The 23,868-nt window shown below is 42.1% G+C and overlaps 2 protein-coding genes across 6 annotated transcripts; both read left to right on the forward strand.

The window, feature by feature from the left end:
• Positions 1–9,507: 9,507 nt before the first annotated feature.
• Positions 9,508–13,371, forward strand: LOC115744386 (transketolase, chloroplastic). The gene is made up of 7 exons (XM_030679527.2): positions 9,508–10,127; positions 10,435–10,525; positions 10,635–10,740; positions 10,840–11,122; positions 11,478–11,626; positions 11,724–11,877; positions 12,265–13,371. Exons 1-7 carry the CDS (start codon positions 9,609–9,611, stop codon positions 13,222–13,224), a joined length of 2,262 nt encoding a protein of 753 aa, XP_030535387.1. The 5' UTR covers positions 9,508–9,608; the 3' UTR covers positions 13,225–13,371.
• A 2,984-nt stretch (positions 13,372–16,355) lies between these two features.
• LOC115744425 lies at positions 16,356–22,462 on the forward strand. Of its 5 annotated transcripts, none has more exons than XR_004015807.2 (4): positions 16,356–18,019; positions 18,568–18,757; positions 21,112–21,306; positions 21,891–22,462. XR_004015807.2 is itself a non-coding variant. In XM_030679602.2 (3 exons), the coding sequence occupies exons 1-3, from the start codon at positions 16,439–16,441 to the stop codon at positions 21,237–21,239; spliced, it is 1,899 nt and encodes a 632-aa protein (XP_030535462.1). In that variant the 5' UTR covers positions 16,356–16,438; the 3' UTR covers positions 21,240–21,506. The 5 variants fall into 5 exon arrangements, 1 of the variants encoding a protein (XP_030535462.1); XR_004015809.2 differs by having other exon boundaries at positions 21,964–22,462; XR_004015806.2 differs by having other exon boundaries at positions 21,973–22,462.
• Positions 22,463–23,868: the final 1,406 nt, after the last annotated feature.

Below are 23,868 nucleotides of genomic sequence, written 5' to 3' on the forward strand. Positions count from 1 at the left end.
TTTGTCACAATGGTCACCAATGGTCTTACTATTCTTTCCTTTAATGATCTGCGGTCACGCCTCCTCATATAGGAAGAATGATTTCTCCGAAAATCAAATACCTCAGCTTCATTTGATAGTCATCATGCTTTGATTGGTCAATCCACTTCACCCAATCCACCGTTTCGAGGGAGTTGCGGTGGATGTAATTTTAGGGGTCGAAGATCTGATCGAGGATAAGGTGGACGGTTTTCGCGTGATCAACCGGTTTGGAAAGCCTCCAATGATCGATTTAATTTATAGTCATTCTCTATCCCTTATGCTGATCGGTCCTCACCTTCCTCTAGTCGGCCTCGTGGTGTTTCGAGGCCCTACGTTCCTCCATTCACCCGGGGAGGCATTCTTGGATCTAGACCTCATCTTTCTTGTCAAATGCAGAACGGAGTCGGGCACATTGCACTACAATGTCGGCAATGGTTTAACCATGCCTTCACTACAATTGATCTATCGGACTCTTTCTCGGCTCTCTTGGTTGGTGAGACCTCCGATCCAATGTAGTATCTTGATAGTGAGGCATCGACACACATGACTAGTGACATTGGTAAAATTCTAAATCCTAGACTCTTTTATGATTCGACAAAAATTTCAGTTGGTGATGGTTGTTTATTGCCTATTAAGCAAGTTGGTAAAGCCTTTTTACATGCTGATTCTCGATCTTTGCTGTTATCAATTGTCTATCATGTCTCTAATCTTGCATGTGATCTTCTCTCAGTCACTTAACTTTGCTGTAAAAATTCTTGCACTATCGATTCTAATAGTTCATCATTTTCTTTAAAGAACCAACGAATCGGGAAATTTCTCCTCCAAGCTGATTTTTCTCATGGTCTTTACCCGATTTCCAATTCCTTGGTGTTGTCTCACTTGCATCCTATCGTGGCTTCTTCTTCTTCACTCACTCATTGGGATGTTTGACTTGGTCATCCAAATAAACAAGTTGTGAGTCGTGTTTGCAATTCTAGTTCTAGGTCGGTATCATGTGAGTCCTGTCTTGTGGGCAAATCTCATTCGATTGCCTTTTGAGTCTGCTAGTCATCGTGCTTCTTTTCTTTTAGTTGTAATTCATTCTGATGTATGGACAAGTCCCATTTTATCCAATTCTAGTTTTAAGTATTTTGTGTTATTCGTTGATGACTACTTTTAGTTCACTTGGATTTTTCCGATGAAAAATAAATCTAAAGTGCATACTCACTCACTTTCACCGCTTCCATTATTTTATCGAAAATCTGTGCAATGCCAAAATTAAATTCCTATAAACTATACCAGTAATTCGTTCCAAACATATTTACGTGAAAATTGTATTATTCAATGCTTTTCTTGTCCAGATGTCCCATCTCAAAATGGTCCGTCAGAATGCAAAATCAGACATTTAGTCGAAGTGTCTTGAACCTTATTTAGTCATGCTTATATGCCTCCTTCATATTGGGTTGATGCTCTTCTCGCTGCTATTTACACTATTAATCGGCTTCCTACGTCTTATTTGATATTTTTTCTTTTCATTGTCTATTTGGGTTCCAGTTTGATTATTCGTTCTTTCGAATTTTTGGTTGTGCTTGTTATCCTTTTTTTCTGTCTCGTGTCTCCCATAAACTTGCACCTCATTCTATGCCATGTGTATTTCTTGGGTATGCGTCGAATCACAAAGGCTATCATTGTCTTGATCGGTCAAGTGGTCGTGTTTTTATCGGTTGTCATGTTCGGTTTGATGAGGAGAATTTTCCTTGTTCACAAAGTCCTTCAACTCTTAGTTCCGTAAATAATTCTTCAAATTCAATCCATTCACTTATTGTTTCCTCTAACCAATCTATTATTCCTTCTACCTCTTTTGAGCATCAAGCTCCTCCTCTGCCTTTCTCAACTTCTCTAGCCAACTTCTAAATATACATCTCTCCACCTCTCAACCTACCTAATCTAGTTTCAATTCTTTTTCATCTCCACTGCTCCTCCTTCGAACTCACTCACTGTGTCCCAACCTAACTCTACTTCTGACCAAATTCCTCCTACATCAAATTTACAAACCCTCTCTACATCTCTACCTAGCTCCTCCACTTTTGTATCTTCTCTTCCTACTCATCCTATGCAAACTCGTGCTAAATCTGAAATTTCTAAACCTAGAAAAATATTTAATCTCTCTAATTCTTTTCATGAAGAGACACCGATTTGCTATTCTAAGACCATTCTTGACCCACGTTGGAAAGCGGCCATGACGGATGAATTTAATGCCTTGGTTACTAATCACACGTGAGATCTTGTACTACTTGACCCTTCTAAGAATTTAGTTGGTTGTAAATGGGTTTTTAAGATTAAGGAAAATTCTAATGGAACTATTGAACGCTTCAAAGCTCGTCTAGTTGCACAAGGATTTAAGCAACATGCGGGATTAGATTATGACGAGACTTTTAGCCTAGTCGTCAAACCTGCTACAATTCGGGTTGTTCTCTCTATTGCTATTTCATTAGGATGGGTCGTACGTCAACTTGATGTTAAGAATGCCTTATTACACGGCATCCTTTGTGAGGAAGTTTACATGCGCCAACCTCCCGGTTTCTCTAATGTCGAATATCCGAATCACATGTACCATCTCCGGAAAGCCATTTATGGTTTAAAGTAAGCTTCACGTGCATGGTTTCTTCGCTTCGGTAGCTTTTATTACACAGCATCCTTTGTGAGGAAGTTTACATGCGCCAACTTCCCGGTTTTTCTAATGCCGAATATCCGAATCACATGTGCCATCTCCGGAAAGCCATTTATGGTTTAAAGCAAGCTTCACGTGCATGGTTTCTTTGCTTCAGTAGCTTTTTATTATCATTGGGTTTCATGGCGAGCAAGGTTGATCCCTTGTTATTTGTCTATGCTTCTTCTCGGGGTCGTCTATATTTTCTACTGTATGTTGATGATATCCTTATCACTAGTGATACTCCTAATTTATTACAGTATTTGATTACTCAACTCTCGCAAGAATTTCCTATGAAGGATCTCGGACCACTTCACTATTTTCTTGGCATTGAGGCTCATCACCGATTTAACGATACGCTTTTATCTCAAGCTAAGTGTGTTGATAGCCTTTTACGCAAGTTTAACCTTGTTAAGGTAAAGCCTATATCTATTCCCACGGCATCGAAGACTCTATTGTCTGCTGATGATGGTGAGCTTCTCGCTTCTCTAATGTTGTATCGACAAATAGTTGGTGCTTTACGATACGTGTCCATGACTAGACACGACATTTGTTTTGCTATGAACTTAGTTAGTCAATTTATGCATAAACCTAGATTACCTCATCTGCAAGCCGTCAAGCGTATATACCGGTATTTAGCTGGCACATCTACCCATGGATTACTTATTGAGCGGTGTTCTCCTACTTCATTAACAGCTTATGCGGATACAGACCGGGTTGGGTGTTCCGATACTTGATGTTCCACATAAGGTTTTTGTGTATTTCCAGGCACCAATCTTGTTTCATGGAGTGCCAAGAAGCAACCCACTATGGCTCATTCTAATATAGAGGCTGAGTATTGTGTTGTTACTCATTGTGTTGCCGAAACCATTTGGATTCGGCATTTACTTCGTGAGCTCAAAGTCCCACTTTCTACTCATCCCATTGTTTATTGTGACAACATCTCTGTCACATATCTTGCTCTCAATCCCTTATTTCATGCTCGCACCAAGCACATTGAGTTGGACTTTCACTTTGTCCGAGAGCGGATTGCTTCTGATGATCTATGTGTTCGCTAAGTGCCTACCGTGGATCGGCTAGCAGACATATTTACAAAAGGGTTACCTAGTTTGCGTCATGCGCTAGTTAGATCCAATCACTCGGTTGTTACACCTACTTCGAATTGAGGGATAGTATTAATGTGTAATTATATGTATATTGGGGTATTTTTGTAATTGTTTTTGTTTATACCCTTATTGTAATTAGTCATTCATATAAATATATACTATACAACCTTAATTTGGGTTGAGCCACCATAAACACTCTATCATTATATCTCTCTTACTCTAAACAGCAACACAAGGTGGTTGAGATTTACCGTCTAACACAGAGACAAGTACCTTGAACAGGTGGTATTTTCTGAGAAAAGTCTAGCATTGCTCCAGGCAATTGTTTGGCACCATCTTGTTAATTGTGCTGATACCTGCTTAAATATCTTATTTCTTGCTGAAGATGACATTGATGGGTTTCGTTTTAACGGGACTGAAATCAAGAACTTTCCATGCGCATGTTGAACATCTGACACTCTTCCCACTCCAACTTGAGTTGCTAAGGTTTCACACCTAAGAGGAAGCTCAGCTCAGAGTCCGAGATACGGAGTCGTTTTCCACTTCGGACTTAGAAGAAGGCCACGTCAATATAACCACGTGGCACGCATCGTCTTCGGAAATATGTTGGCCGCTTGCTGGAGTAATTTAAATGGATGAAATTTGAAAGTCACGACATTTAAATAAGCTATTGAAAAACAATGACACTAAAGTGATGACAGCATAAAAGTTATCGCATTATTCTTATCATCTTCGCAAAAAAATCGACCCTTGATGCAATATTCACGATTAGTTGTAGTAAAGGAGAAAATAAATAGACAGAAAATTTTGCTTTATCTCCTAAAATAATCCCAATTTATATTTAATCTCAATTCTACCTCAAACGTTTTTTATAACACAAACCCCAACTTTAGGTTTAGTATCAATCTGCCCTCAACTTTTTATTGTGTAGAAAACCTCACAAATTTTTAACTCTAGTCTCAACTTTGCCCCAAACTTTTTGTTTGTCTAAGAAAAAATCGCAAACTTTCAATCGGGTCTCAAATTTGTCTCCATTAACATTCCGTCCAAAAATCACTATTAGTTGTTTGAGGTGGTATTTCCACGCTGGTAACAAATCCACATTAGCAAGGCGTCGAGGAAAATTATCTGCAAAACAAAACCGTTCTCTAATATGAAAATTAAGGAAATTAGGGACGATCGACGGTGAAAATTGGACAAAGGGCCAACAAGGGCTGATTTAGGACTAGAGTTAAAGTTCGTGGTAGATTTAGAGCTGAACCTAAAGTTGAGTTTTTTTTTTTTGGACAAAAAACTGTTCAAGTATTTGGATTGAACTTAAAGGTGGGCTTTTTTTTGTGTGTGTGGATAAGTACACCGAAAGTCCTAAAATTTTTCATAACAGTGCAATTGAATCCAAAATCTTTTTAAAAGTGTAATTACATCCTAAAACTTGCCAAGTTGGTGAAATTAAGTGCTTTCGTTAATACCGTCCAATTTGGCTAATGAAAAATGCTGACAACGCTTTTTTATTATTATTTTCTTTATCTTATGTGACTACGATGTGGCTAAAACGATATCATTTTGGTCCAAATTTCTAATATAAACTTTATTTTAGTTGCATTAGAAAATTTAAAAAAATTAAAAGAATACATGAAAAGGAAAAAAGTGACAAGAAAATGCATGCGAGACCTCGTTGCCCTCGCCGCCACCCCACCATCGTCGAAAGGGCTGGTGACGGTGTGCGGATGGTTGGTAGTCCCCGTCTGATGTTGCCGGCACCCTGGGTGGGGCTCGACGGCCTTCACCGACCATTCCCCATCATTGTCGGCCTTCTCGGCGATTGTTCTTTGGCCGAGGCTTGCCAACCCCGTTGGCCATTCCCCATCATCATTGTAGGCCTTCCCGGCTATTGTTGGTGGCGGCCCTCGCTTGAGTTTGCTCTCTCTTTTTTTTTTTTTTTAAATTTTTCTTAAATATATTTAAATTTAAGTAATACTAAAAATTGTGGGACTATTTTATTATTCATCCAAAAATGGGACCCACAAGTGGCCAATTGTGTTGTCTAGGGTCCATAGGGAAAGGACGAGGTTGACCCATTTGTTACCGAGTTTTGTGGTGGCCATTGGCCAACGCTTTAAGCTCTCGACTCCTTTTGACCCCCCTTCTCCATCGTCCGTTGTCTTCTCTATCACGAAAGATGCCTTTGGCATATGCTTTGAGTTCATACACTCACAATTTAGGAACTTTGAAATCCAAAGCATATTCAGCATACGTTTGTGCATATTCTTTCTGCAGAAAAAAAAAAAAAAATCACGCGCGCATACAAAATCGAGCCATGCCTTATCTTCAAGAAAATATGACTCGCTTGATTGTTTTACTTAGTGAAGTAATATCAAAGTGACAACTTGATCGGACAAAGATTCAATCTGATGTGATTCTTGTTTAATGATTCGAATCTCGTGCTGTTCGGAATCTCAACTCCGAGACATCTCTTATTGAAGATGGCTCGTGACGTTGGATACTTTAGTTAGATCAGGGCGACATACTAGTCCATATTGAGAAAATTTGTTTAGAAACTGGTCGATATTTTGATGCTATAGAGGTCCAGGGCAATGGTGCCACGAGAGGTTGAATATCCAGGGAGTCGAGCATCCAGTGTCAAAATGTGAAGTTTTTATTTATACTAATGCACTACAACAAAACACGGATTTAGCCACGAAAAATTTGCCACGGAAAAAATTCGTCGCTAATTTCCGATGAAAATAGTGACAAAATGAATATTCGTCGCTATTTGCTACGAAATAAGCGACGAAAAAATTCGTCGCTCATTAGTGACAAATATAGCGATGAAAAACAATTCGTCGCTAGTTAGCGACGAAAATAGCCACGAAAAATTTTTCGTGGCTAGTTAGCGACGAAAATAGCCACGAAATATTTTTCGTGGCTAGTTAGCGACGAAAATAGCCACGAAATATTTTTCGTGGCTAGTTAGCAACGAAAATAGCCACGAAAAATTTTTCGTGGCTAATTAGCGACGAAAACGGCCATGAAATTATTATTCGTGGCTATCTCCTTTGCGACGAAAATGGGATTCGTCGCCAATTAGCGACGAACGTCTATTTTCGTCACAAATTCTTTTATTAAAAGTTAGCGACGAAAATCGACGTTTGTCGCTAATTAGCGACGAAAATAAACGTTCGTCACTAATTAGCGACGAACTTTTGTTTTCGTCGCAAAATTAGCACTATGAATAAAAATAACAAAGAAAATATTAAAATTAGCGACGAAATGTATTATTCGTCGCTAATATGAAGGAAATAAAAAAAAAAAAGAAAATATTCAATTTATTTAATTTGCGACGAAAAAACAATGTTCGTCTCTAAATTTTGCCACGAAATAATACATTTCGTCTCAAATTTATTTAATTTATTCTGGAAATTAGTGATGAAATTATTTTTTCGTCGCTAATTATTATTTTTTTCTTTTTTATTTAATTTATATCAGCAATTTGCGACGAAATGAGTATCCGTCGCAAATTTTGCGACGAATTTCATCTTTCGTCGCAAAATTTTTTTTTTTTAAATTAGCGACGAAATTATGTTTTCATCGCTAATTAGCGACAAAATTATGTGTTTCGTCGCTAATTAGCGACGAAATACTTTATTTCGTCGCTAAATTTTTTAGGAACCTTTTGAATTTTAGCGATCCCACTCTCTCCTCCCGCCTAATCTCATTCTATAAATTCTCCCACCCCCTTTCTATCATTCCCCTCTCCACAGCATTCAATTTCCCCCACCTAACCCCACTCACCTTCTCTCTCTTCGTCCTTCTCTCTCTTTCCCCCACTCACCTTCTCTCTCTTCCCCCTTCCCCCCACTCACCTTTTCTCTTCCTCCTCTTTGTGCGAACAGACCCCCCTTCCCCCTGTTCATCGTCTTCTTCTTCTTCTTCTTCTTCTTCATTCGGCAGCCCCCCCAGCCAACGCCAGCCTCCAGCTGACCACCACCCACCTTCGTCGTCACCCCGCCGTTGCGGCCGTCGTCGCTCGCCCGCCAGCCCCGCGTAGCCGTCGTCGACCTCCACCCCACCGCCTCTCTGTTCCCCACAACGCAAGCCCCGACGCCCACAGCCTGCAGCCGCCACCTCCAGCTGCACCGTCGCCGCGACATTCCATCGTCTCGTGAGCCCCACGAGCCCGCTGAGCTCGCCTTGCCAACCTCGCAAGCCACTAGACCCGCGACGCTTCGCCCTCCTCCTCTGTTCCACTGCTACTCTACCACCCTCCAGCTCACCACCGACGCCACCACCTGCCACCTCCTCCAGTCACCGTCGGCCTCGTCGTCGTCCCTCCAGCCGTCCGCCCCGAGCCCGAGCCCGAGCCCCCGACCTCCATCTCCATCTCCATCTCCATCTCTCGGTCTCTCTCCCTCTCTTTGTCCCTGCACCCCGACTACCCTCCTCCTCTACTCCTCCTCTGTCCGCGACGCCCCCGCTCCAGCTGAGACCCACCCCCTCCGCCATCGTCCAACTCGCCAACCTGGGGACTCCCTCAACCCGCTGCGACCCACAACTCCCTCACCTCCGCCACTGAATAAAAAGGAACAGTACAAAAAAACACGCTTTTTGCGACAAACATTTGCGACGAATAAAAATTTGTAGCAAATTTGTGACGAATTTTGCCATGAATCAAATTTGTGACGAATTTTGCGACGAATAAAAATTCGTAACAAATTTTGCCACGAAAAATTCGGTAAAATTCGTCGCTAATTGGGTTTTGCGATGAATTTTGCCACGAAAAAAAATTCGTGGCTAATCTGTCATCGCAAAATTTAGCGACGAAAAATTATTTTTTCGTCGCTAAATTTAGCTACGAACAGAAAATTCGTCACTAAATTCGTCGCTAAATTTAGCGACGACATTTTTTTTGTGGCTAATTAGTGACGAATAAGTTTCGTCGCTAATTTGCCACGGAGAGTAATTAGTTGCAAAATTCGTGGCTAATTTGCGACGAAACTTATTCGTCACTAATTAGCCACGGATAAATAATCGTCGCAAAATTCGTCGCTAATTAGCGACGAACTTTAGTTTTTCGTCGCTAAATTTTGCGACGCCGAATTGGCGACGAATATTTTTTCGTCGCTAATTTTCGTCGCAAATCAGTTTAGCGACGAATTTTGGTTAATTTTTCGTGGCAAAATCCGTGGCTAAACTCTTATTTTTTTGTAGTGATGCTTGAAAAAGACAACCGTGACGTTTGTTTTATCCCATCAATTTTTTTGATAGGGAGAACAAGTTTTCATTCGGGAATTCTTTATTGGACGTAATTGTAGTCTAACGATAAATTATAATAAAATTTTGTATCTCGATATCTATTTTTTTTATTTTTACACTTTATTTTACTGTGATTGTCCGTTAAGTCCTAACAGCAACGACGGCGTGGGAAATGTTTCCTCGAAGACACGGTACGATGTAGGATAAAACAGCAGTTGGATTACTTGCCCGTAATTGGAGGAGATCGGAAGGAAAATGGAAAGCAAGCAGAAATGAAAGGCGGAGCATTTCCTATCCGGAGTCAACGGCTAGGATGTCATCCCTCTCGCGATCTAAAGGCCATGGTCTTTCCGAATCCCGAAGCAGATGGGACGAGAATTCAGTGGGCCCGAATCCTAATCTTCTGTTCGTCCACACAAAAGCATGTTCCCAAAAGGCTGATCTTTACTCTCTAACCTCCATACTACACTGCAACACTATCGTCGAGGAGCTGTGATCGCAAACACTCGAGCCAGACTAGCTCTCTCTCGGAGTCGGCAATGGCTTCCACTTCTTCCCCGACTCTGTCCCAGGCCGTCTTGGCTCGACCCATCTCCGGCAACGCCTCCAATTCGTCCTCCTCCGACCGCGTCTCCCTCTCCCTCTCCCTCTCCGGCCTCAAGTTCTCTCCTCTCTCCTCCTCCTCCTCCCGGCGCGCCTCCGGCTCGGCCCACCGCCGCCGCCTCCCCGCCCCCGCCCCCACCCCCTCCTCCGCCGTCCGCCCCATCAGGGCAGCCGCCGTAGAGACCCTCGGCACCGCCACCGAGGCCTCCCTCGTCGAGAAGTCGATCAACACCATCCGGTTCTTGGCCATCGATGCCGTCGAGAAGGCGAACTCCGGCCACCCGGGCCTGCCCATGGGTTGCGCCCCCATGGGTCACATCCTGTACGACGAGGTCATGAGGTACAACCCCAAGAACCCCTACTGGTTCAACCGCGACCGGTTCGTGTTGTCGGCTGGGCACGGTTGCATGTTGCAGTACGCTCTGTTGCATCTCGCTGGGTATGACAGCGTCAAGGTTCGTGCTTCCCTTTTTTGGCTACCATGAACCGCTATCGATTTATAATCGAGGATTCTTTGGCCTTTATGATCGACATGTTTGTTGGAGCATTTAAACGCTAAATCTTTTGGATTGTTAGACTGGTTGGTGTTAGAAATGAGAATTGTTGGTCTCCAAGTGGTTTTATTTTTTCCATCACCTGAAAGTTTTCAGTGAGAAACAAAAGAGTTGGCTTGTCTTGTAATTTCATCATGTCGCTGGTGCTAAATTACTTATTGTCGGAAGCTTTTTGATTTGAAATGTTTGTTTGTGAAAATCCTTTAAGGAGGAAGACTTGAAAAGCTTCCGGCAGTGGGGAAGCAGGACTCCTGGCCATCCGGAGAACTTTGAGACACCCGGTGTCGAAGTTACAACAGGTTTGAGTTTGACCTTTTCCCTTAGTTTTATATGACTTAGGTGGTGTTAGACGTGCATTCTGATTTTCTACAAGAGATATGTAATTGATTTGATAACTTGGTTTATTAGGTCCACTTGGTCAAGGAATTGCCAATGCCGTTGGTTTGGCACTTATAGAGAGGCATTTGGCTGCTCGCTACAACAAACCGGATAGTGAGATAGTTGACCACTACACGTAAAACAATCCTCCATGATACTTTTCACTGTGCAGTTTTGAGTTCGACAATGATTAGCATTGTGACTTGAGATTCGGTGGTTTTTCGCACTTCTGTAGATATTGCATTCTTGGAGATGGTTGCCAGATGGAGGGTGTTGCCAATGAAGCTTGTTCACTTGCTGGGCACTTGGGACTTGGGAAGTTGATTGCTTTTTACGACGACAACCACATCTCCATTGATGGTGATACGGAGATTGCTTTCACCGAGAGTGTTGACACCCGTTTCGAGGGTCTTGGGTGGCACATCATATGGGTGAAAAACGGAAACACTGGTTATGACGATATACGTGCTGCTATCAAGGAAGCGAAGGCTGTCAAGGATAAGCCTACCTTAATTAAGGTCCCACTTCTAAATCTGATGGAATGTTAATCGTATTTGTTTATGCGAGGCTTGCATAGTTTGAAGTTATTGTATCCATGGGCGAAGAAGCTAAAAGTAGTTCATGGGAATGGAGTTTCTAAAAATGCTCTTTATGGTCGATATGATCATATGTATTTTTTGGTAGGATATAGTGCGGGCTATATTTGAACTACTAATTGATTTTTTTTTTTTTTTTGCTTTTTGTGAAAGACATGAGTATTTATTGCAGTACCACTTATTCGTACTTCTTATCTTGCTTTTGAAAGAATTTCATTTATTTTCACCTGATAATCGTCTTATTAAGCTGTTGATGAACCATGCTTTTTCTTTGCAGGTGACTACCACTATTGGCTACGGTTCACCTAACAAGGCCAACTCATACAGCGTGCACGGGAGTGCACTGGGTGCCAAGGAAGTCGATGCAACAAGGAAGAACCTTGGTTGGCCATACGAGCCTTTCCATGTGCCCGAGGATGTCAAAACGTAAGTAAATTCTTGAGAAGTATCCATCTCTCTGCCATGTGATGGAGACTAATTCTATACTGAAATCGAGTTCCTGATGAACTGTGGCTCTCTCTAGGCACTGGAGCCGCCATGTCCGTGCTGGTGCTGCTCTTGAAGCTGAATGGAATGCGAAGTTTGCTGAGTATGAGAAGAAGTACAAGGAGGAAGCTGCAGAACTGAAGTCCATTTTCAAGGGTGAACTGCCTGCTGGTTGGGAAAAAGCACTTCCGGTAAGAAAATCACAGAGTATTGTAGCCTTTTTTCGTAGAATTCCACTTATGCTATATGAGGTTTATGGAGCTTTTGAAAAGAAGAGAAGGGATTTAATACTCAGGGAAGACATTTGAGCAAGTGGCACAATAATCTTCTTAGTTTTATTCGTCATCCTATCAATACTTCTACTTGTGGTAATCTCCTAAGCTTTGTTTTAACAACCTTCCAAATGCTTCTAGCTTCTAATCCTTTTTATAACCACCCATGGGAGCCAAAGTATGGCAGTATCATAGTTATCTTGTTTTTGTACGTAATCTGAGATTCAACATACGTTGTGAATTGTGTTAAACTATTGGTATTTAGTGTACTTCAACATTGTGGTAATTGTTTACTGCATTTTTCAGACATATACTCCTGAGAGTCCTGCTGATGCCACCAGAAATCTCTCTCAGCAATGCCTGAATGCCCTCGCTAAAGTGCTGCCCGGTTTTCTCGGTGGCAGTGCTGATCTTGCTTCTTCCAACATGACACTGCTTAAGATGTTCGGTGATTTCCAAAAGGACACCCCTGAGGAACGTAACGTCAGGTTTGGTGTTAGGGAGCACGGCATGGGAGCTATTTGCAACGGGATTGCCCTACATAGCCCTGGTCTCATTCCTTACTGTGCCACGTTCTTTGTCTTCACTGACTACATGAGGGGCGCAATGAGGATCTCTGCCCTTTCTGAATCTGGAGTTATCTATGTGATGACCCATGATTCAATTGGTCTTGGAGAGGACGGGCCGACCCATCAACCTATTGAGCACTTGGCCAGCTTCCGTGCTATGCCCAATATTCTTATGCTTCGACCGGCAGATGGGAATGAAACTGCGGGTGCATACAAGATTGCCGTTGTCAACAGGAAGAGACCTTCTGTCCTTGCTCTCACCAGGCAAAAGCTGCCTCAGCTTCCCGGAACGTCCATTGAAGGAGTCGAAAAGGGTGGCTACATCATTTCGGACAATTCTTCTGGCAATAAGCCTGATGTCATCTTGATTGGAACTGGTTCCGAGTTGGAACTTGCTGCGAAAGCAGCAGATGAACTGAGAAAGGAAGGGAAGGCCGTCAGGGTTGTATCATTCGTTTCATGGGAGCTCTTTGATGAGCAATCTGCTGAGTATAAAGAAAGCGTTTTGCCAGCTGCCGTGTCTGCTAGGGTTAGCATCGAAGCTGGGTCAACCTTTGGATGGGAGAAAATCATTGGAAGCGGAGGGAAGGCGATTGGAATAGACCGCTTCGGGGCCAGCGCTCCGGCAGGAAAAATATACAAGGAGTATGGCATCACTGCCGAGGCGGTCTTGGCGGCAGCTAAAGAACTTTGCTAGGTTCTGGTAAGTACGCAATACTGTTTACTCGGGCGGCATTTGGGTTCCGGCGCAGAGCTTCCCTGGAAAGCTCGTCGGAGAGATTTGTATTTATTCAATGTCTCTTGTGCTATAAACAAAAATTATGACAGAAAATTTTTCCCTTCCTGTGCTTGAAGTTTCTCGATGAGGCAAAAATAGATGACAAGGGAGCTGTAAGTGAATGATCTTACACTCGCTAAGCTCTAGTACCTGTTCTCTTTAGATCGGTAACTGTGGGTGGATGAAGTCAATGAGGCAAAATGTCCTCCATCCTTGTTGAGAAGTTACAACCCTGTGTTCACTTAACAGTTGCCTATTCAGATCTCTGCATACATAATTTCCCTCTTATGTCCTCATATTCTAGTCTTCCTTCTGATGGGGGTTTCTATTATTCTCATTGCACAATACATCTAGGATTGCCAATCAAGTAGAAGAGCAAAATGATAAAAAAAGATAATGGAAATCCTGTGTTTTTGAGGTGGTTGAAACCTTGAAAAGTGGTCTAAACTGAACTGAAAATCTCTTTTAGCTAACCTTTTACTAGCCACTGAGGAAGGGTAGGCCTGTCTTCTCTCAGTGTAGGGCCCAAAGTGCTGGGAACCACAGATGAAAGTCAAGTTTTGAATGGGGGAGGAGAAAGATTGACCTTCTGTTAAAGTTTGTGGTGGTTGAAGCTATACTCCTTTTGGCCATCCCATGCTTGTCATCTTGTATGGCTGGTGGTGAAAAGAGAGAACTTCATATGGCGGACTGTATTGCTACTGATCGACAGACAGATTACAACCTACAAACGAGTTCTGATACCACTTTGCTCACCATCCGCAATTCTCGGTTGTAAGTTGATAATCAAAAAACATGATAGATTTTGTGAAAATATGCAGGAACAATTTAATACATGAGAGTAAGCTGATGATATCAAATGCGGCGCGACTTGTATCAAACAAATATGTAAATAAGTAGAGAGAGTCGAGAAATGCATAGAGTTTAGCTCAAGTTAAGCATACGTCCGTTCTCGCAAAATGACAGGCTACAATCAAGTTGGATTCTATTAGTAATTCTTTGAGATGTTTGCAATACAATTGGGCTGCTTTTTACCCAAATCCAAAACAGGTAGATCACGCTACTAATCCCAAACACTACTACGACACTCGTTCGCTTCACGAAAGAGATTACAAGCAGTGAAACACTCACAGTAAATGAAGTTCTCGCTCAGTAACAAGAGTATAAGTGCATCAAAGAATAAACCTTTCTTAGTTTGTAATTGTTCTCGCAATTAGTGTATTTTTTTTAGTATGCATTGATATTCTTGTATAGTCTTCAAGGTCCAAGCTAGCCATTAAATAATCTTCAAGAAGATCAATTTAACCGTTAAACGACACAATCAGGATATATGATTGCTCATACAATCAAAACCTTCCCAGCAGTAGCATGTTTCCATGAACGGGATCATCTGTACTTTGAAATAATGTTCTTCATCAAATTGATTGACACCTAATTGGGTTCTCCTTTGTGCTTCATTTTTCGAAGTTCCTGCGACTTGCTCTCAATATTCCTTGAGACTTAGATTGATAGTCAACTATACACATGAGTATTCAAATCCTAAATTGAAGTTGTTAATTTAGTCATTTTGGCGAATTTTGACTAGAAATTGCTCACGTGAATGCAGATTTCCTAAATGACACAACTCGCATTGACAATTGATGCATTTTTTCTGGATTTTGTTTTATTGTTTTTGTAGTGTTTTCTTTTGTTTTATTTTCTTGCTTTCTTTTTTTTTCCAAATCTAGGTTGGCGAGGGCTAGCGACCCTCACTAGCTGCGGGCTAGGGCATCGGCGCCTTCACCGTTCACAAGCGAGGGTGTCGGGCCTTCGCCCGGATCCAAGAGAGGATCGTTACTCTCGTTTTGTGGCTAGGAAGGGCTATGAGCCCTTGCCTATGGCTAGCGAGGACCGCAATCCCCTTGCTTGGCTTGGGTGAGGGGTGCACTTATGGCTGGCGTGGGCCGCAACATCCTCGCCTAGATCAAGCGACCATCGGCTCAGAGTTGAAAAAAAAAAGAATAAAAAAAAGAAAATAAAAAAAATTGTCCACGTTAGTTCAACTTAAGAACCAAATCAACCAACCTTACCCCTGATCGGTTCGGAACCAATTCACATGGAGACCTAGTAGGTTTCTGAGTAAAAAAATTGGAGAATCATTTTTCAACTAGCTTTTAACTCTGTTAAAAAAGAGGTATGGTGGAGATGGGAAATCAAGAAAATCCATCAATACCTTACCTATTATGCAACAAAATACCAACATGGCATAATTTTCCCAAATATTGTTTAAAATTTTAGAGAAAAAGGTAGGCCGGATTTCGAAGTCGACCCAAAAATGGGCCTTGAATCGGCCGGTTCGATTATATCCAATACACAACACCTCTGCCAATTGACCAAGTGATTGCCATGCTTTACATTTATTCCGTAAATTATTTTGGAAAAAAATTTCAAAAAAAGGGAGTAAAGTGACTTTATTTTTTCAAATAAGAGCCTGAAACTGACCTCATTTTCAAACAAGGATTTGAAGAGCTCTCATTGTCTCAAATGAGGGTATGAAGTGAATATTATTTCAAATAAGGGTGCCAAGTGATCTTATCGGTCTAAAAAAAAGCCCGACTCACACGTAATAGGGCATTTTGGTCATTTATTATTTTTTTTGAATTTTTTTCCTTTTACATTTTTCCAATTTTTTTTAAATAATTAAAAGTGAAAAAAAGAGATACAGGCCGCCTCCTGCCTGAAGGCCCTTTTTTTTTTTTTTTCACTTTTAATTATTTTTATCTTTTACTATAACTTTACTAAAAATTTGATTAAAATTATGTTTGGAGGAAAATGATCTTGATCGGCCGTAATATTTGATCGGCCAGCTAGGGTCAGACCCTTATTTGAAATAGGCATGACCACTTCAAGCTTCGGGCTCTTATTTGGAACAGTAACAACATTAACCTCCTATTTGAGAAAATGAAAATATTTGGGGTTTTTATTTGGAATTTTTCTCAATTATATCTTTATTAATTAACTATTTCGGAAAAAACATAGGCGACTAATGGATCCATTAGTCGTAGAACCCCACCGTTCTGGAGCATTCGAACGAAAGAGAAGCCATGGAAGAATCCCGCGACGAGCCAGAGGCAAGTCAGAGAGATTCTAGAAAATGTCACAGCTTCACTTCGCCTTCCCTCTCCCTCTGCACCGCCCTCTTCTCCGGAATCTCACTCCCAAGCTCCACCTCCGCAGGCCCACCATGTCCTTCTCTTCCTCTTCCTCTTCCCCTTCGCCTTCGACCTCAACGACCGACCTCAAGGACGATCCTCAAGGCCTCTCGCAGGTCCTCAAGTACCACGACCAGACCAAGCACTCCTTCGCCAACTACGCGAGAGGCCCTCGCGGCCTCGACTGGGCGAACCAGCCCAACCCATTTCGCCGCTACGTCTCCGCCCCTCTCCTCCCTCTCCTCCACCTCACCGCCGACGACCGAGCCCAGGGCGGCCCGTCGTCGGTTCTCGACGCCCCTCCGTACTCCGCCCTGTTCCATTCGCTTCCTCCTCCAGAACCCATCTCCAAGGCCACCGTCTCTCGGCTGTTCTACGACTCTCTCGCTCTCTCCGCCTGGAAGACCGCGGGATTCTCCACTTGGTCGCTCCGGGTTAACCCCAGCAGCGGCAATTTGCACCCGACCGAAGCTTACTTGATCGCCCCGGCCATCGACTCGCTGTCTGATTCGGGTTTCGTCGCGCACTATGCGCCCAAGGAGCATTCCCTGGAGGTAAGAGCCGCTTTGCCGTCCGGGTTCTTGCCGAAGTTCTTCCCCGAGAATTCTTTCCTTGTCTGTCTGAGTTCCATCTTTTGGCGTGAGGCTTGGAAGTATGGAGAGCGAGCCTTTAGGTATTGTAACCATGATGTGGGCCACGCTATTGCTGCGGTTGCGATGGCGGCTGCGGGGCTCGGGTGGGACGTGAAGCTTCTCGATGGGTTGAGTCATGAGGATGTGAAGGGGCTGATTGGACTTCATGTTTTCCCCGAATTCAAAATCCCATCTAGGCCTGTTAAAGGAAAGATGGTAGAAATTGAATTTGAGCATCCGGATTGTGTATTGGTTGTTTTTCCTAGCGGAATTGGTGAATTCAATGTGAATTATAGGGAATTGAGCTTGGCTTTGTTGGAGTTTCCGAGATTGGAATGGAAGGGGAAGCCTAATGTGCTTAGCAAGGAGCATGTTTGTTGGGATATTATATATAGAACAGCTGAGGCTGCGAAGAAGCCCTTGACGGCAGGGGATAGATTTTCCATCGACCCATTTTGTGAGAGTGAGAGTCATAGCGAAAATTCGTACAAGGGATTTAGTGCTAGGGAAGTTGTAAGGAAGCGTAGAAGCGCAGTGGACATGGATGGAGTGACTGCAATGGATAGAGCCACATTTTATCAGATACTGTTGCATTGTGTTCCTTCGGGTTCTGGGAATGGAGGAAAGCAGCGAAAACAGCTGGCATTGCCATATCGAGCTCTTTCATGGGATGCTGAGGTGCATGCTGCCTTGTTTGTTCACAGAGTGATCGGGTTACCGAAGGGTTTGTATTTCTTGGTGAGGAATGAGGATCATTTTGTGAAGATCAAGAAAGCTACGAGGCCTGACTTTGAGTGGGTGAGACCAGAGGGATGCCCTCCTAGTCTTCCTTTGTATCTACTTGCAAGAGGTGACTGTCAGCAGCTAGCAAAGCAGCTATCATGCCATCAGGCAAGTCAATATTCCTAATGGTTTGCTAATGACGAGTTTGAGCTGTGTGATCAATGTTAGGCTCCCGAGGATCATATGTAGAAGATATTATTACATGGTAGATGTTAAGACTGGAGGAAGCCGATACCACTGAACTTTGGCAGCTTATTCTCCTTTTCTTGTTGGCCTAAACCATATATGAAGGACTTCTCTTTGCAAAGCATTTAAAACAAAGAATAGCTTGACAAACTAATCTGCCAGTAATATCAAACATGATGTGCTGAGAGTCTGATAAATGGGGAAACATCAACATTGGGAAAGTAGTTAAGGGTGCAAAAATAATTTGAATGAAACATCTAACTTAACAGCTTACGTCTCACCTTAGCGAAGCACCATGTTTCGTCTTATGATGTTCCTTTGGTCAAATGTGAGTTATTAAAACATTGAGTAGCTTTTTGTATGCTCTGCTGAATTTAGTATTTGAATGGCCATTTTAGTCATTTCCTTGTGCAAGATAGTATTTTGTGGTCAGTATCTTTCTATTGCTTTGCCAATACTCTTGCATGTAGGATATTGCCGGCGATGGCTGCTTCAGCCTTGGAATGGTGGCTCATTTGGAGCCTGTGTTGTGTGAGAAGGGCCCTTGGATGTATCCTCGGTTGTTCTGGGAAACTGGAGTGCTTGGCCAGGTTTTGTACCTGGAAGCGCATGCTGTTGGTATATCTGCAACTGGAATCGGCTGCTTCTTTGATGATCCAGGTAAGCTACGTCCCCCAATGTGCGTCTTGTATTCATTACGATAATATTAGGATGTATTGTGTTTTCTGTGCTTCTTGGTTCCCAAATCAGAGAGTGTAATTTGAATTGCTATTACAATCCTCAACTAGAGCATCTGGAAAGTACTCTGAAGCATTACAGCATGATCGAATTTTGAAAAGACTTCCAATTTAGGTCTTTCTGTACTGTTGCACTATAGTTATGCCTGCGCTTGGTCATAGATGGGAAGTTGCTGGCAATGTTCTTTATAGCTGTAATGGATTAAAGGATGAGGAGCTTGTTTTTTCCACCAATGTTCTGCTGTAGCTTGGCATCGAGGATATGTATTGTTTATTAACGCTTACAGAAAGAGAGAACTAAAAGCCAAAATAAGCGGCTAAATACAATGACGGCTTCTGAGTTATGTTTGTTGAAGCTTTTGGTGGAACATATTTTAATTAAGTGGAGTTAAAGATACAAACCTCTAATCACAACCTTTCCTAATTGCTAATATAGAAAGTTATGTTGCACGTGCTATGCCTTGGTTATTTGGTTCAGATATGCTACTTGCATGTATGGTTATGTTAATGCTTTTTCTTGCCTGATCCTAGTCTGAGAGAAGGTAGCGTAGGCAATTCCTTTCAACATCTACAGATAGCCACTTGAATCATATTCTGTTCTTCTACGAGCCATCATCATTTTTATGTGAAGTACTAATGATGCAGGGGGAATATTATTAGTAACTAAAGTTGCCTTTCCCCTGAATTCTTAGAATGACTAATGGAGGGCTATTGTGTCAATGCAATGAATAAGAATAGTAATCCTGGATGATTGTAGGCATGTCTTATGCATGGCATAGCTGATATCTTTGGGCCAAATCCCTAAAAAAGATCCCGTACTTACAGCTGACAGATAAAAAAGGCCTGACTTTCCAAATGTCCCAAAAATAAAGCATGGACTCTCGCTCGGCAGACAAAAAATGGCTACCATTATATTTTCCATTAAAATCTGACATGGCACCTGACGTGGCGAACGATGTTGAGGTGGCGCGATGATGTGACACCTTTTGCTGTTAAGAGAATAAAATTATTGGTTTTAAAATAAAAAAGAAAATGATTTTCATTTTAAAAAAAAGAGAAAATTGAACAGAACCGCTTGAACAGATTGGGCTTTGCTCTTGAAGGTGGAGGTGGCCTCCATGTGCACCACCGTCACGACTGTCGCTGACCTCAAATCCGACGTCGGCTGAGGTAGGCGATGGTCACCCCTGGGATCTGCTCTAGATCAAGGTCAGCAACAATAGTGATGATGGCCCATTCAGGGGCCGCCATGATCTCCGATAGCAAAGCACAGTCTGTTTATGGGGTCTGCCTGCTTAGCCTTTTCTTCTTTTTTTCTTTCTGAAAATCATTTTCTTTCGATTTTAAAACGCTAATTTTTTTTTATTTAAGTATTCTAATGATAAAATGTGTCACGCCATCGCGCCACCTCAGGGTCATTAGTCACATAAGGTGCCTCATAGTATCGTTTGCAGAGAAAATATAAAATTGGCCATTTTTGTCCCCTAAGTGAGGGCTTTTTTTTTTTTTTTATTTTTTTCTGGGATATCTGAAAAGTGGGGCCATTTTTGTCTGTTGGGAGCAAGTATGTGATCTGGTTTGAGATTTGGCCAATGTAGTTGGGTGTCAAGAGTCTTTTACAAAGTAAGTGTAGAAGATATAGTATGATAAGTCTGGTGATGTATGAGTATCACCCAACGTGTGTACATGTGTGTGAGATGCAAGTACGCGCAACATTCTGGAATAAACTCCAATTAAATTTTCTTCATCTGGCTAATCACTCAAGAAGGTACAACTAGAAATTCTCATATGGCCATTATGAGCAGGCCAATCAGTCATGGAGGATTCAGCTCATTGGAGTGTGGGAAGAAATTTCAACTCCTCTTGTTCTTGGGTGTTTTGACAATCTACTTTTAACAAGATCCTATCTGGTTCAATGCCTTGTTGGACGGAGAGTGAACCCCAGATTGTTTTACAAAAGATGGACCTTTACAGCATTGGGGCACAAATGCAATATAAGATGGGGACTGTATCCATTGACAATCTAAGTCTGTTTTCACAACTGTATGCGAGGATAAAGTGATGCCAGGCATATATTGAAACAGTTTGTTTATTTAGGGAACTTTATTCACTGTTTAATTGAATTGTGAATGAACAATTATAAGCCTCTTCCTATCATTATTTCCAGAGTTAAGTTATTCGTTTTCTTTTCATTGACCCTATGTGTTTTGTTTTTTCCTTGCATCTTAGCTGTTCCAATTGGGTAACATTATATGCGCGATTAACCTGTCTTTGCAGTGCACGAACTTCTTGGTCTTAAAGGGTCGAACTTCCAAAGCTTGTACCATTTCACAGTGGGAGGCCCAGTTCTTGACAAGAGAATAATGAGCTTACCAGCCTATCCTGGACCCAAGATAGATGCATAATTGTGTCTGTGTGAATTCTCAACAAGATTTCAAGGATCCATCAGGATGAGTTTTATCGATGTTCAAGGTATTTGATAATTGTTGTATTACCATATTCTATACTAGGCTTACACGGAGTCCTTTCATGTACATAGGCATCTCCATGAGCTATTTGTATGTAATTGGATTAGCTAAGAGACAGCTATTGAATCCAGCTAAAGGGGAATTAAAGACATTGACAGAAAGATACACAATCAGAGATACACGTTCATTGTCGTATTTTTTGTGCAGCTACTTGTCTGTTGTTAGTGTCGTGACCTGGTTTCTCAGGCTACTTGCTAACTTTCATACTGAGCCTCGTGTTTCTCATGTAGTCCAGTCGCCCTAAGGGACACCAATGGATGATTTGTGGAGTCTCTCTTCCCTCTTAATCTATTATAGAAAGATCTCAGCTTCTTGAGCTCTTCGCATGTTCTTCTGTCCGAGGGGACTTTTGTAATCCCTGACCTTTCCCTCGCCTCTGGTGGCTCACATGAACCGGAGTTGACTTCACACAGATGTGATCCCTTTTTAAATCCCGTGTATATTGATATGATATGGGTTTCCTTTGATAGTTTATTGGGAGGAGGAAGAAAAAGCAGACTTTGAACTTACTGCCCATTGTCTTTCTAGTCTCATTTCTGTGATCCAATGAGTTATGGAACCCGAAGAGAGAAACAGTATATAGACTAAAGAATGCTCGGAGCTAGCACAGGTGGGGACTTGAACCCTGGCAACAGAACAAGACTCGTGGTGGCTCTCAGAAACATTATAGATCAAGAGGATTGAAAAAGGAGGAGGAGGAAATAAAGCTCGGAGCCAACGTTTTGTGACTTGCTGGATGCTTTCCTGCGTCCCTGTGTCGAAATGAACTGGACACTGGAATTGGAGTAGCCTCTTCTTGAGAAATTTTTATTATAGGGTCGTCAGGTCGAGTTGTATCAGTCTTTGGTAAGAGACCATGAGTTGCATCAAACTTTCTTGGTGTTGCTACACGAGTATGCAGATTCCTTGTATAGTCCTGAAACACAATAATCTGTTTTGACTGGAACATGTCACACGTGATAATGCTGGACTCAACATTCTTTGAGGCCATGGTCGATTCGTTTTTCTAGAAACTGTAATGTACATCTGTCTTGGTCTATTTGTTTATTGCAACCAACTACAATGTGCCAATGTGGATCTGTATAATGAGCTTTTTCCTGCCATGCGCCCATGTGAATTTTGCTCCTTTGAAATCTGCAGAACATACTCAGGAGTTATCCCTGTGATTCGCATATTAATATCGTGTTTGAGCGTAAAGTGCGACGAACTTGACAGATTCACGCTCAAACCCGCCCGATTTGAATCTGTCAATGAGCCCGTCTCGGTTTAGGTACATCTTACTCAAAACATCACATGGGGGAGGCGTCTCAACTTGCAGACAGACCTCCTTTTATATTTCTCACTCTTAACTCTCTCAATAATTGTATGATTCCAGGATTTCGTGCCTAATGTTGGCCAAACCAATCTGAAGCCACATCCCCATTGGTGGACAAAGCGACCGCGTCCATCGCCAGGCCCTCCTAATCACCGTCCGTCTTCCATCCAACGGCCGAGGATGCCCCCCCTCCCCCTCTTCACCCAATATCCTAATCAAAGTCAACATTCTCAGATCGTATCCGGAAGTTATTTGGTTCCTTGATCCGATCCGTTAGGCACCATGGAGAAGAAAAAGGTAAGCTCATCGGGCGGTCGATATTATCTGATCTGGTCAAAGGGCTATTTGATGATGCCTACGAAACGTAAACTCCCTGGAAAGTTGACCAACATACTGCACGTGGTCTTTTCCCAGAAAAAATACTGATAAATCTGCTCAGAGCCCGGTCAACTTTAACACCTTTGCGTAGTGGCCTCAGAACTTTCAAAATTTATAAACTGTCCCCCGAATGCTCCGAAAGTTATAAATTACCCCCTAAACTTCGATCTTTGTTGCAACCCCTCAGTTTTTCCCATCTATGTAGCCATTAAGTGTAACCTGAAATGAATTAATCTCTATTACATGGTTAACAAAGCCAAGAAAGTAGAGAGCGACGCATCTTATACGAAGATACGGACGGAAAAGCACGTTGGCTGATATGCAAAGGTGTCAAAGTTCAGGGATTAATTTGCAATTTTTCATAATTCGGAGTTTATTGTCCCGTGTTTGCCAAAGTAGGGGAGTTTTAAGCAATCATCAATAAATATATTGCGATAAATCTATGTATTGAGTATATTCCGTGAAAGGTTGAGTGTGGGAAAACAAGAGAGCAACTAGCTGTCCAGCTATATGAATTTGCAGTGCAATGAAGCATGGGTCTTCTTTGCGAGATTCCCACTTCATACTAAAATTTAAAACATGAAAAGAAAAATTGTATCCGAGGTTGGATCTACGTTGTCTCTATTGAATAGCGATTGACCAAAAGAAATGTACAACATAGGAAGTAAAATAATAAGTTTCCAAAAATACAATGGCCTTTTAATAGGAAAAAAGATAATAATTGTTCTTTTAAATCGCAATATCCTGATCGAGTGTTTGAGCGATCGAATAAAAAGAATTCCTAAATTACTCGTAAGCGCAGAGACACGTGTC

The sequence above is a fragment of the Rhodamnia argentea genome, chromosome 9, assembly GCF_020921035.1.
Source record: "Rhodamnia argentea isolate NSW1041297 chromosome 9, ASM2092103v1, whole genome shotgun sequence".
Lineage (NCBI taxonomy): Eukaryota > Viridiplantae > Streptophyta > Magnoliopsida > Myrtales > Myrtaceae > Rhodamnia > Rhodamnia argentea.

Excerpts from the sequence above, each read along its gene's own strand:
- LOC115744386 (XM_030679527.2), top strand. The coding sequence starts at position 9,609 with ATGGCTTCCACTTCTTCCCCGACTCTGTCCCAGGCCGTCTTGGCTCGA. Across the intron at positions 10,526-10,634 it reads CGGTGTCGAAGTTACAACAG|GTCCACTTGGTCAAGGAATT; the intron begins GTTTGAGTTTGA and ends TTGGTTTATTAG. Across the intron at positions 11,123-11,477 it reads ATAAGCCTACCTTAATTAAG|GTGACTACCACTATTGGCTA; the intron begins GTCCCACTTCTA and ends TTTTCTTTGCAG.
- LOC115744425 (XM_030679602.2), top strand. The coding sequence starts at position 16,439 with ATGTCACAGCTTCACTTCGCCTTCCCTCTCCCTCTGCACCGCCCTCTT. Across the intron at positions 18,020-18,567 it reads AGCAGCTATCATGCCATCAG|GATATTGCCGGCGATGGCTG; the intron begins GCAAGTCAATAT and ends TCTTGCATGTAG. Across the intron at positions 18,758-21,111 it reads CTGCTTCTTTGATGATCCAG|TGCACGAACTTCTTGGTCTT; the intron begins GTAAGCTACGTC and ends CTGTCTTTGCAG.